General features: G+C 50.7%; 1 protein-coding gene across 2 annotated transcripts in view; it reads right to left on the bottom strand.

Moving 5' to 3' along the window:
• ELOVL1 (ELOVL fatty acid elongase 1) overlaps nucleotides 1–12,722 on the bottom strand; it is a 185,697-nt gene that overhangs the window by 120,855 nt on the left and 52,120 nt on the right. The window contains exon 2 of one of the 2 annotated variants that reach the window (XM_078672306.1): nucleotides 8,401–8,467. In XM_078672306.1, coding sequence (XP_078528432.1) covers nucleotides 8,401–8,458 — 58 coding nt within the window. In that variant the 5' untranslated portion in view covers nucleotides 8,459–8,467. Of the gene's footprint in view, nucleotides 1–7,344; nucleotides 7,420–8,400; nucleotides 8,468–12,722 lie in introns of those variants that run through there. The other variant, XM_078672313.1, reaches the window with a different exon arrangement.

Here is a 12,722-nt window from a genome sequence, read left to right as displayed (position 1 = left end):
CCCAATGGCAGACATCTATAGAGCAGCAACATGTCTGCTCTGAATGCTTTTTGCAAGCGCATAATTTGTAATAAATTAACTCCTTGCAACTTCTTTGCTTATAGCCTCTTAATGCAGATGCTGTCTTCATCCCCCAGGGCCCTTACTTATTTGGTGTGCTACTCCATTGTGTTTCTGAAGAATTGAAGTGAATGTAGAGGTTGGTAATGCAAGGGTAAGGAGTAGTGGCTAAAGAGATGCTCTCACAAGAAGGCATCCAAAATTCTTTAAAGTGACAGTACTTTCTGCAGAACATTTATCAAGCCCTGTCCGCCAGCCAGACAATTCTACACCTATTCTGAAGATAGGGAGAAGAACTGCCAAGTGCACCAGTATCGTCCAGAATGATTGGACTGTTTCTTGGATAAATGTCTTTGTGTAAAAGTTACTAAAATACAGTCTACTTTTCTTATGTGCCTGCCTGCAAAGAGCAGGCATCTTGGAATAAGTTAGAACTAGAAACACATCTCAAACTTTGGTAGATTTGTTAATTAAGAAGACCTGGCAGGGGTGGGGTCTGCAGGGCAAGACCCCTGACCCCTCAAAGCGCACCCACCAGGGCAGGAAGGAGAAATGTGTTAAGAAGCAGAAACTGGTGGGACGAAGAGCCTCAAATTAGATCAATAATGCGCTTTTTATCGATTTACATTAGGAGTAAAGATGAGAATAGGAAAGATGGGGGAGGGACTGAGAGAAAGTGGACTCAGAGAAGGGAGAGGGGGCAATGGGACAGGAGAGGGGCAAGAGGGGAGCAGCCAGGGGATGAGAGATGGGAATAAGGGGAGCAAGGAACGAGTGTGTGGGAGAGAGGGACACACAGTGGAACCGAGGGGAGCAGAAACACAGAGCGGCAGGAAAGACCCAGAAACAAAGAGTAGAAGGAGAGACACGAAGAAACAATTGGAAAACTGGAAAAGAGTGAATGATAGAGAGCAAGAAACTGAAGGAAAGGAAGAGGAAGAAAGAGTGAAGAATGTTAGAGAGGACCACTAGGCCGGGGGTGGGTCTGGGTGGAGGGGGTTGTCGAGAGAGGCAGACAGAATTAAGAAATCGAGTGCCAGGTATATCCCGCCTAAAGCGCCTAGAAATGCCTGCAGGGGGTACATCAAGTACAAGCCCTGATGCTCACACTCTATTTTCAAGGTGCAATTGGTAGCATTCCCTTTGGTTCGGTCACTAAAATGGGAACAAGGAGTCCAACCTAAACATATTATTTCTGAGACGTGTCAACGATTGTGTGCTAAATGTCACAATGTGGTATTTTATTGCAGAGTACTTTGTGTGAAGCGCAAAGTGCAGCACAGCAGAGTGTTCCTGAAAACAAACTTAACAGACTAGTTTGGATTTTACTGACACAGACGCCGTACCGAGGACTACCTATAAAGATGTTTATCAAATTAACAGAGGTGCGTGTTTAAAGTACACTCTGGAGTTTAGCAAAAGGCCAAAGGTTAAACCAGACAACTGAGTAGAATGTGCACATGGAACATTTGTTGTTAGGAGTTATGTTATTGGAGCAATATGGAATGTGTAATAGAATCTAAACTTCTGATTTATGTTGGGAAATCTATAAATAAAGGTTTAAAAAATGAGGGGCTGTGACTGGCACCATCTAAGAGGCGGGTGACTCCCCATTAACAGCGTCTCGAGAGCTGCACTTAACATGGGTGCATAAGAGGAGGCAGCAGGGCTTGATCTGGAGTCTGCATGTATGTGAAGTCATGGAAAGGAATGCCTATCAACCCCCACCATGGCACCGCCCCACATGCATGCTGCCACCACAGGACTATAAGTGTGAGACAAGAGGGGCTGCCAGCTACAGCTGCACCCCGGAAGCACACTTGAGGTCAGGGAAGGAATACTGGGTTCAAAACGTTGCTGTTTTTTAACGACGGCAGAATTAAGCGGCTTGCCCAGAATCATAAGATGGCAAGTCGGGCCGGGATTCAAACCAGAGTCCCCACTTCCAAACTTAGCAATTCAAGCCATAAGGCCACACCAAGGTACCTTTGTATTTAACAAAAAGGGTGAAAAACATGGATGCAGGGCTCTAAAGTGAAATATGAAATACTTTTATATCCCAATGAAACAAAAAAAAGTTGCGCCGCCTTGACACGTTGCGATGGCTGTCCTGGAGGAACCGTGCGGCATTGGCTTTCCAAGGATCTCTATAAAAAACAAGCATTGGCTTGTGTGGAAATGAGATCGCGCGCAGCAGAAGTGAAAGTTATAAACTCCAGATTGCCCCTTGGGCGCTGTAAGGGTGCCGTGAGGAAAGTCAAATGGCTCCTGCGCGCGTGCTCGCAAGCTTGAGGCCACACAGAAAGCGTGTGGTGACATTTTAAAATGCCCACTCAGTAAAAGTCTCGCCACAGCAGCGCATGCACTGACTCAGGCGAGACCTAAAAACGGGCAAAACATGCGTCTTGTCTTTAAAGGTAAAACATTTTTTTTTAGAATAAACAAAAGTTTGAATAAACTACAATGTATTAACAATAAAACCTGGTTAGGGCGCAGGAGTCGCATCTTATATTTATACCTCGAATTCTGCAAGACCTTATATAACTACCACAGTTGTGGATGAAGAGGTATTTTGGTCCTCAAACGATCTATTCAGAATTACATGATCATTTGTGTTAAGGGACATCAGATTAGACCAGGTGTCAACTACCAGTCAATCACCAGCTACCAGCACCTCACAGACACAGTCAGAGTAGCTCACAGCCTGGAGTTCATGTGTTTTAAATAAGGACAGTCACCATTCCTGTTCAAAGTTAAGGGAAGGCTGTGTTTATTTCAGATTCTTATCTTCAGGCTGCAGATAGCAGGGCCTGATAATGAGCAGGGCTGGAGTCAGAGTTATGACCCAGGGCACAGAGTTAAAGCACTTAAATAAAAGTCCTTGTCAACTCAATACTGGAGCATGAGAAAGACGTTTCTGAATGCTTTTAAATGGGAGGAAATTAAAATAAAGAGTTAAGTTAATACTTAAATTAATATGACACTGTCTGCTTGCCACTGGGTGCAAGATGCCTGCTGTTTGTAAATGCGACACTTAGAAATGGGAGAAAATGTACATGATGACGTTTATGGAAACCACATCAACATAAAGTTAACTCCTCGGTTTAATTTCTCCTATTTCAAGTGTCACATTGACGCACACTTCAGGCATCTTGCTCTCAGTGGCTAGTAGACACGTGTCATTTATACCATTTTTTAAGTGGGAGAAATTTAAGGGGCAAAAAAATGTTCCATATTTTGAACAATTTTTGCAGAACATTTTTCTGCACTTTAAATATCTCCCATTAAAAAAAATGGTTGCATATTTGTGTTATACGTGTAACAGTGCCACATGTACATACAACACAGACTTGCATTCACCCATACACATCCCTTTCATAGGCACACATGTTCATACATCCCAAAGACCACGCTCTCACTGACACATGGCAGCCCGTCAGAGTGCCTTAAGTCAAAGTATTTTGTTTAAACCCTTGTCTTTGTCTCTAAGGATATTAAGCTTGGATTCGATTAAACTGGGCGTGGGGGTGTCTGGTGACATTGCACGAGTGGCTTGGCCTTCCGTGGCTCAATGGTTAGAGCGGCAGACCCTGATGCGGACGTGTGGCCCGGGACCAGGGTTCAATTCCCGCATCGGCGGCTCTTGGACTCAATCTCCCCGGACCTGATAATTCTCGTCTCGGTGCCTCTTCTAATCATGGGTCCCACTCTGTGACTCTGGGCAATAGCTTGCTTAATCTCCACAACGGCCCCAACAGCGCTGGGATGCCTGGCTTCACCTTGGGGGTGCCAAGGAGTGGACATTTCACATGGAAAAGCCAGGAAGGGTTCCACAGCGGTATGAGTGCAGCGCCGGGACGCCCTGTCGCGTGGGCAGCCGTGCGCTTTACAAATACAACACATTTACAATGATTTTTACTGATCAGAAGTACTCAATACAGAATAGGTACCCCTGAATAAGACCAATAACGCCCCAGGAACCGACAAGGTGGCACCTTAACAAACCCTTTAAACATGCATACTAAACCACGTAATACCAGCCAGGAGGTCCTTGGCATCAGAAGGCCTCGACATACCACCAGTATGGGGGCTAGTCCCAACAAAAAGTAATGCCTCACAACAAAACATGGAATCCATTCAACTTCCGGGTCCCAGCTGGATTGAAAAGGTGATAAAGAGCTGATTGGTGACACTAAAAGCCCCACAGGACACCATCCAATGGCTGCAGGTGAACCATCTCTGCGCTCTGATACCTACGGGTAAAGCTAGCGCTATATAAAACTTTAAAAAGAAATAAATAAAATCTCTAGACAGCTATAGCAATTTACACACCATCTACAGGTGACCTTTCACTAGTTCAACCTCCTTTTTAAAGGTCTTCGCAATTTTATGTGAGGTCTGCTTTGTTACATTTGTTTACCACTCCCACAATCAAGGTGAGGCTTCAGGGAGCTTTAAAAAAAACACAGCACAAGATCCCGAGTGGAGCACTCACCCGGCCTTCGTGGCTCACTCTTTCATGTGTCACAGGGGCGGGCAATTCAAGCCCGTTTATCACGGATATCAATGTGATAAGACCGTGAAATCCCGGCCAGAGGTGAACGTATCACTACTGCCCTCTCTGGATAACTTACTGTCCGTTTTATTACATGGCAGGTGCGATCAAAGAGCTGTAGTGCATGCACTGCTAGCTGGATTAACAAGCACTGGCGTTGCCAATAGGTCTCGCAGTAGGAAAGTTGGAGCTATTACAATTGCAAATAACAATGCCTTTTATTTTTGTTTTCATTTTAAAAACATAAAGGGCTTTGTCATTGACAAAAACAAATGGCTCCAACTTTCCTACTGCGAGACCAATTGTGCACTGCACAGTGTGGGTGAATGGCGTTGCGCGGGTGAATGGCGTTGCGCGGGTGAATGGCGTTGCGCGGGTGAATGGCGTTGCGCGGGTGAATGGCGTTGCGCGGGTGAATGGCGTTGCGCGGGTGAATGGCGTTGCGCGGGTGAATGGCGTTGCGCGGGTGAATGGCGTTGCGCGGGTGAATGGCGTTGCGCGGGTGAATGGCGTTGCGCGGGTGAATGGCGTTGCGCGGGTGAGTGGCGTGGCGCGGGTGAGTGGCGTGGGTGTGTGGTGTTGCCTGTGTGTGGTGTTGCGTGTGTGTGGTGTTGCGTGTGTGTGGTGTTGCGTGTGTGTGGTGTTGCGTGTGTGCGCATCAGCTAAGCCAACCAAACGTAAATATTCTGCGTGCAGTGGAGCGCGAAGGGCAGCACGAGTCTCTAATGTAAAATAAATACGCTGTGAGTAGTGAAGCGTGAAGGAGACCTCGAGCCTTCAAACTGAAAGGGAAAAGGCGCGAGGATCAAAAAGCGACGAATATCTCATGCTGGAAACACATTATATGAAATGCTACTGCTGCTAATTAAATATAAATAACAAGGAACTGCAGATGGCTGGGCTTTTCCAACTGTATAAAAGGAATGGATCTCACGGCCGTGAAGTGTGAAGCAGTGGGCGGGGAAGCTTTGAAGCTCTCGGAGCGCGGGAAGCAAGGAATGGATCTCACGGCCTGCCGGCCGTGAAGTATGAAGCAGTGGGCGGGGAAGCTTTGAAGCTATCGGAGGCCGGAGCGCGGGAGAGCCTGGCGGGGAGGCGGGAATACGAGCGACGGGAGGAGAAGTTCATGCAGGCGGAATAGGGAGATGCGCGTGCTTGTGTGGTCATGTGACCCGCTTTTGTGGCCACGTGACCTCACATGCACTGTGAAGAAACCGCAGTGGTTTCACTAGTCGATCGAGCACTTGAATTCCCGATCCCAAATGCGCTTGCGCGCATTGTAGGTCACGAGACCTAAAAAGGTACACAACGTTAAATAGAATGTATGCAGATGTGCAGGACAGAATACACTTTTTTTTACCAGTGTTCCGTGTGAGGAGGAACCATGACTCACAAGAGAGGCCCCTCCCCTGCCCCAGCAATGCTAATAAGACAACATATTACACTCTGCACTTTTTCATATACCGGGTACACTATGGCGTGGTTTTGTGTTTACCGAGTAAATCTATTTATTTAATAGCAGGACGCAAGGGGTTAAACTTGCGCCGCGAGGTAAAAACACACTGAGGCCTCGTGACTATGAGCAGAGTCGTTCCTGTGTGTAAAGTCTTTGCGACAGCCAATCCCTGAAGCAGTGGGCAGTGTATCCTTTTTTCACTGTACCATGGTGACGTGGGCAAGCGGGTCTTATGGTAAAGCTGCTCTAAGTAACAGGTTATTGGCAGTGCTTTAAATGGGCCGAAACTGTCTGGTACGGAGTACCGGCACTTCTTTATTTTGAGCGGGAGAGTACCAGCACTTCTCAGAAACCAGGACTCCTAATTTTCCATTTAAAGCACTGGTTATTGGGGCATTTTTATTTCCACCTCCATGGCATAAGCAGACTATACACACACGCAGGTGTGCTGTAATCTAGCAAAGTTTGTAACTCTGCTGATGCAACAGACCCTTCAAGCGACTGGAGTGACGTCAGTGTGACAAAGCGGGTTCACTACACGTCGTGTTTCATGGCAGTCCACCAACTTTTAGGGGGCTTGGTCCCCTCTAGCTGAGGTAAAGGGGGGCTGGAGAGGTGCACATGGGTCCCAAATGCGGATTGGTGCGAATACTGCAGAAAAGTAGAGTTCCAGAGGAGAATTGTCATTTTGTGACCTTTTCCACCCACAAGTGCTGGAAGTAGGGGTGAGGCCGTGAGGGGTTGTTGCAGCGCCCCCAAAACAGCCCTGCCGGAGCCCAGAAGCTGAATGAGCAATAGATGCCATGAAATTGGGTTTGTGTCGGATGTATGACGATTGAACGCAAACCAGCACAACGCACACCATTACATCGCATTCCTAACATCGCACACCATTACATCGCACGCATTCACCGCGCAAACCATTACATCGGACTGCGCATTCACACGCATGCAAAAGACTTTGATCGCACACTACGACCACGCATTCAATCACACCGCAAAAATCTCCCTTACGGCCCGCCAAACAGTACAATGCCCTGACACTTCCCCTCAACCCCAAGGTGTAAACAGTAAACGCAAAACAGTACCATACATTAACAATCCTAAAGTGTAAATGGTAAAGGCAAAACAGTCCATATACTAACATTAATCCTAAGCCCTACCCCTAAAGCCTAAAACAGCACCATATACTACTCCTAACCCTAAAACACCCCCATATTCGACTTTTAACCCGAAGGCCTAAAACCCTCCCCTCCACTACAGTTCACCGTACCGGTCACTCGCCGTGTTCCGCCGCCTCTGCATTGTAAAAGCCCCCACGAAGTGATGGTGCCCGCGATGTAACGTCGTGCGCAGTGAATGCATGCGTCATAACGTCGCGGGCATAGTGACAGCACGCGACGTATACGCATGCGCGTGTTCCCCGTTTGTGTCTTGTCACGTGTGGTGCGTACAAAGGAGAAAAGTAAAATGTCAGCCTTGTCTTCTGACAAATTGCTACTTTTTCTTTTGAAAGGGAGTTCGGTGCTTACTTTTTTTTCTGACTGCAAATTTAGATGATTTAGTGAAGTGCAGTCTGCTACAATCGTGCTGGGATAGAAGGGCGTGTGAAAGGATAGGCTGGAAGAAATTTTTCCTTAACAAAATGTAAATACCTGTAAATGAACTGTACAAATATTTTAGAACACGCCAGGAGCTAGGAAAGCACAAATGCAGTACTTTCTTAAAAATCCCAACATGTGATTAAAACAAAGATTTTTTAAGAACAAAACAGATCAATACCCTTGGTGATACACAAAGGAAATATTTGATTATAGCAGATGGAGACATGGTTTGTGCAAGGTACAATTTTTATCTGTGGAACTGTTTGTCTGTGCAAAGTTCGTGGTCGTTTCAACGGGAAAAGCGTTGTCGGTAAATGAGGGCCTACCATGCCGCGCTTTAGTAATATGCTTGCAGCAGCGTGCTCTACATTGCACCACCAGCGGTATACTACACCCGTACCACTCTCCTGCTGAACACATTTGCGGTGATGCTTTTTTACAATCTCAGGGACTTTAGTGATGCAAGTGATGCTCACCCACGCTCACAAGGCCCTCCACGACACCGGACCAGCATACCTGAACAGCGACTCGAATTCCACGCACCCCAAAGGATCCTACGATCATCCCAGCTCTCCTACGCCGTGGCCCCACACACCAGAAAGACCAGATCGGAGGCCGCTCCTTCTCCTTCCTTGCGGCCAGAGCCCGGATCTCTTCAAGTGCCCCCACACCTGTCAAAACACCCACCCACACGCCCCCTATCACCCCCAGAGGCCTCCACTCACCTGCGCCTTTCATGAACTCCTCGTAGGCGTGCACCGTCCGCTCCACAAACGCCTCCATCCTGACAGCCTGGAAGAAGAGAGAGGAAAGGGTTAAAGATGGGGCAGAGAGAGCAACAGGTTTCATCAGTGAGCTTAGCGCCTCTCAGTGACCACCCAGAGCACTGCTGAGTGAGAACAGACGTGACACACCGCCCCATGAGCCCAGCACATCACGAGAACCCCTCAGCCAGCTCCGAGCAGCCTCAAAGGCGCCTAGCAGCCCCCCTCGAGGAGCTCCGTCACACAGCATCCCTCAGTGACGTCCCACAGCACCACTGAGTGAGCCCAGAACTGCCGCATGACCAGTCCCCAGCACATCACGAGAACCACTCAGCCAGCTCAGAGCAGCCTCAACACTTTGTGGCCTCAGCAGCGCCTAGCAGCCTCCCTCAGTGAGCTCGGCAGTCACACCTCCCTCCCACGGTCAGGAGCACACCCTCAGCCAGAGCAGCTCCACGCCTTGGGATGTGCTGTATTATACTGCAACCTTTCTATAGTGCTTCCTACCCCCAGGCGAGGCGCTGAGGCGCTGGGCAGCGCCGCGAAGGGTGTGGGTGGGAGGGCGTGTGCGTGTTGTGATCCGCCGGGTCAAGGGTTTCCATGTCGTAAGTAATGACAACGGAGGTGCGGTCCTCGTGCTCCGCAGTGTGAGAGGCAGGCGCACTGCTCGCGGGCCTCAGTGAGCTGCGGGTCCCTGTGCCCTATCCCTTCTCATGACGCCCTCCGTGAGCCCCATTAATATAAATGGAGTGACCCAGAAAAAGTCAGAGGACCTGGGTATCAATTGGTACAGAAAACAAGGCGGTCCTAGACACTGATACTTAATGCTACAATAAATGACACAAGTACATCCATTTTCCTTATGCGAAAAATCAATGCAATAAAGAAACAAATAAATAGCCCAATACTTTTTATAATTACAGAAAAAAGGGAAATAATTATTTGTAGGAAAACAGTACCCACTGATATGGTATTTGTCAAAGATGCATTTAATAACTTTTCATAAACTATCCACATTATCATAGGAACATGTATTAAGGGGGTTACTACCAAGTGGTGTGGAGAGAAGTGAATAGATTGCTGCTCATGTGAGAAAAGACCAAGAAGGTTTGAGAAGAAATGAAAAAAATATGCAATAATTCATCCGTAAATTGTCAATCTAAAGTCTAGGGGGCACATGCATCATTTCAAATTGCATTTGCAAATGGTGCGATACGCAAAAATCGGCCGTTTGCGAATGCAATTTGAATATTTGGGATGCATTATAATTTTTGTTCTCGCAATTTAAGAAATCGCAAAATTGAGATTTCTTAAATTGCAATTGCATTTAAGGAATCTCAAATTGAGATTCCTTAAATGCAATGCATGAAACTTTAAAAAATAGCGATTTCGCACTTAGGGGGAGCAAATTACCATGAGGTTGAACCTCATGGTAATTTGCGAAAACTTTGAAAAATGCACTTTTGTGCATTTTTCAAAGTTTCATGTTGCGCACACACATGCCCTAAGGGCATGTGTGTGCACAACATATGTGCACAGATTGATTTCAGGGGTTCAACAGGGTGTCCTTTGGACACCCTGCACCCTTGAAATCACATTCTCAATTTGCGATTGGCTAATTGCGAATCGCAAATTTAGAATGCCTTCCCATTCATTAGGAATGAATGGGGAGCTATTCCTTAATTGCGATTCGCAATTTGCGAGTCACAATTAAGGAATTTTAAGAAATCGCAATTTATTTAGCAATTTCTTCATGCATTGCCATTTGCTATTCCTTATTAGCGATTCCTTATTTTTCGCAAATAAGGAATCGCAGATGGAAATGTTGATGCATGTAGGCCGAAGTCCTTAGTTCATAAAGAACCTGCCCCAGGCTGTCATTCCGAACATAAACACTTATTCGTTTTTCGTGGTACAACCAAATTTCATCTGTGACCACAGTAAGGGGGGGGGGGGCGAGGGGAGGAGGACATAGGGTACAGGTCCCAAGATGTGGGGTTTTGTAGACGTTTCGACCGAGGCACGAAAAGGGTGGGTAAACTCAGCCCCACAGCCCCACGGCTCCCCTCAGTGCTATGAGCACAGCCCCACGGCTCCCCTCAGTGAGGTGAGCACAGCCCCACGGATCCCCTCAGTGAGGTGAGCACAGCCCCACGGCTCCCCTCAGTGAGGTGAGCACAGCCCCACGGCTCCCCTCAGTGAGGTGAGCACAGCCCCACGGATCCCCTCAGTGAGGTGAGCACAGCCCCACGGCTCCCCTCAGTGAGGTGAGCACAGCCCCACGGCTCCCCTCAGTGAGGTGAGCACAGCCCCACGGCTCCCCTCAGTGAGGTGAGCACAGCCCCACAGCTCCATTCAGTGAGGTGAGCACAGCCCCACAGCTCCATTCAGTGAGGTGAGCACAGCCCCACAGCTCCATTCAGTGAGGTGAGCACAGCCCCACGGCTCCCCTCAGTGAGGTGAGCACAGCCCCACGGCTCCCCTCAGTGAGGTGAGCACAGCCCCACGGCTCCCCTCAGAGCCGTGAGCACAGCCCCACGGCTCCCCTCAGAGCCGTGAGCACAGCCCCACGGCTCCCCTCAGAGCCGTGAGCACAGCCCCACGGCTCCCCTCAGAGCCGTGAGCACAGCCCCACGGCTCCCCTCAGAGCCGTGAGCACAGCCCCACGGCTCCCCTCAGAGCCGTGAGCACAGCCCCACAGCTCCCCTCAGAGCCGTGAGCACAGCCCCACAGCTCCCCTCAGAGCCGTGAGCACAGCCCCCCTCAGAGCAGTGAGCACAGCCCCACAGCTCCCCTCAGAGCCGTGAGCACAGCCCCACAGCTCCCCTCAGAGCCGTGAGCACAGCCCCACAGCTCCCCTCAGCCGTGAGCACAGCCCCACAGCTCCCCTCAGCCGTGAGCACAGCCCCACAGCTCCCCTCAGAGCCGTGAGCACAGCCCCACAGCTCCCCTCAGAGCCGTGAGCACAGCCCCACAGCTCCCCTCAGAGCCGTGAGCACAGCCCCACAGCTCCCCTCAGAGCCGTGAGCACAGCCCCACAGCTCCCCTCAGAGCCGTGAGCACAGCCCCACAGCTCCCCTCAGAGCCGTGAGCACAGCCCCACAGCTCCCCTCAGAGCCGTGAGCACAGCCCCACAGCTCCCCTCAGAGCCGTGAGCACAGCCCCACAGCTCCCCTCAGAGCCGTGAGCACAGCCCCACAGCTCCCCTCAGAGCCGTGAGCACAGCCCCACAGCTCCCTTCAATGAGGTGAGCACAGCCCCACAGCTCCCTTCAGTGAGGTGAGCACAGCCCCACAGCTCTCAGAGCCGTGAGCACAGCCCCACAGCTCTCAGAGCCGTGGGCACAGCCCCACAGCTCCCCTCAGTGAGGTGAGCACAGCCCCACAGCTCCCCTCAGTGAGGTGAGCACAGCCCCACAGCTCCCCTCAGTGAGGTGAGCACAGCCCCACAGCTCCCCTCAGTGAGGTGAGCACAGCCCCACGGCTCCCCTCAGTGAGGTGAGCACAGCCCCACGGCTCTCCTCAGTGAGGTGAGCACAGCCCCACGGCTCCCCTCAGTGAGGTGAGCACAGCCCCACGGCTCCCCTCAGTGAGGTGAGCACAGCCCCACGGCTCCCCTCAGTGAGGTGAGCACAGCCCCACGGCTCCCCTCAGTGAGGTGAGCACAGCCCCACGGCTCCCCTCAGTGAGGTGAGCACAGCCCCACGGCTCCCCTCAGTGAGGTGAGCACAGCCCCACGGCTCCCCTCAGTGAGGTGAGCACAGCCCCACGGCTCCCCTCAGTGAGGTGAGCACAGCCCCACGGCTCCCCTCAGTGAGGTGAGCACAGCCCCACGGCTCCCCTCAGTGAGGTGAGCACAGCCCCACGGCTCCCCTCAGTGAGGTGAGCACAGCCCCACGGCTCCCCTCAGTGAGGTGAGCACAGCCCCACGGCTCCCCTCAGTGAGGTGAGCACAGCCCCACGGCTCCCCTCTGTGAGGTGAGCACAGCCCCACGGCTCCCCTCTGTGAGGTGAGCACAGCCCCACGGCTCCCCTCAGTGAGGTGAGCACAGCCCCACAGCTCCCCTCAGAGCCGTGAGCACAGCCCCACAGCTCCCCTCAGAGCCGTGAGCACAGCCCCACAGCTCCCCTCAGAGCCGTGAGCACAGCCCCACGGCTCCCTTCAGTGAGGTGAGCACAGCCCCACGGCTCCCTTCAGTGAGGTGAGCACAGCCCCACGGCTCCCTTCAGTGAGGTGAGCACAGCCCCACGGCTCCCCTCAGTGAGGTGAGCACAGCCCCACGG

This window comes from Lissotriton helveticus, chromosome 1_2 (genome assembly GCF_964261635.1).
Source record: "Lissotriton helveticus chromosome 1_2, aLisHel1.1, whole genome shotgun sequence".
NCBI classification, from domain to species: Eukaryota; Metazoa; Chordata; class Amphibia; order Caudata; family Salamandridae; genus Lissotriton; species Lissotriton helveticus.
This window is presented reverse-complemented; position numbering and strand designations above follow the sequence as displayed.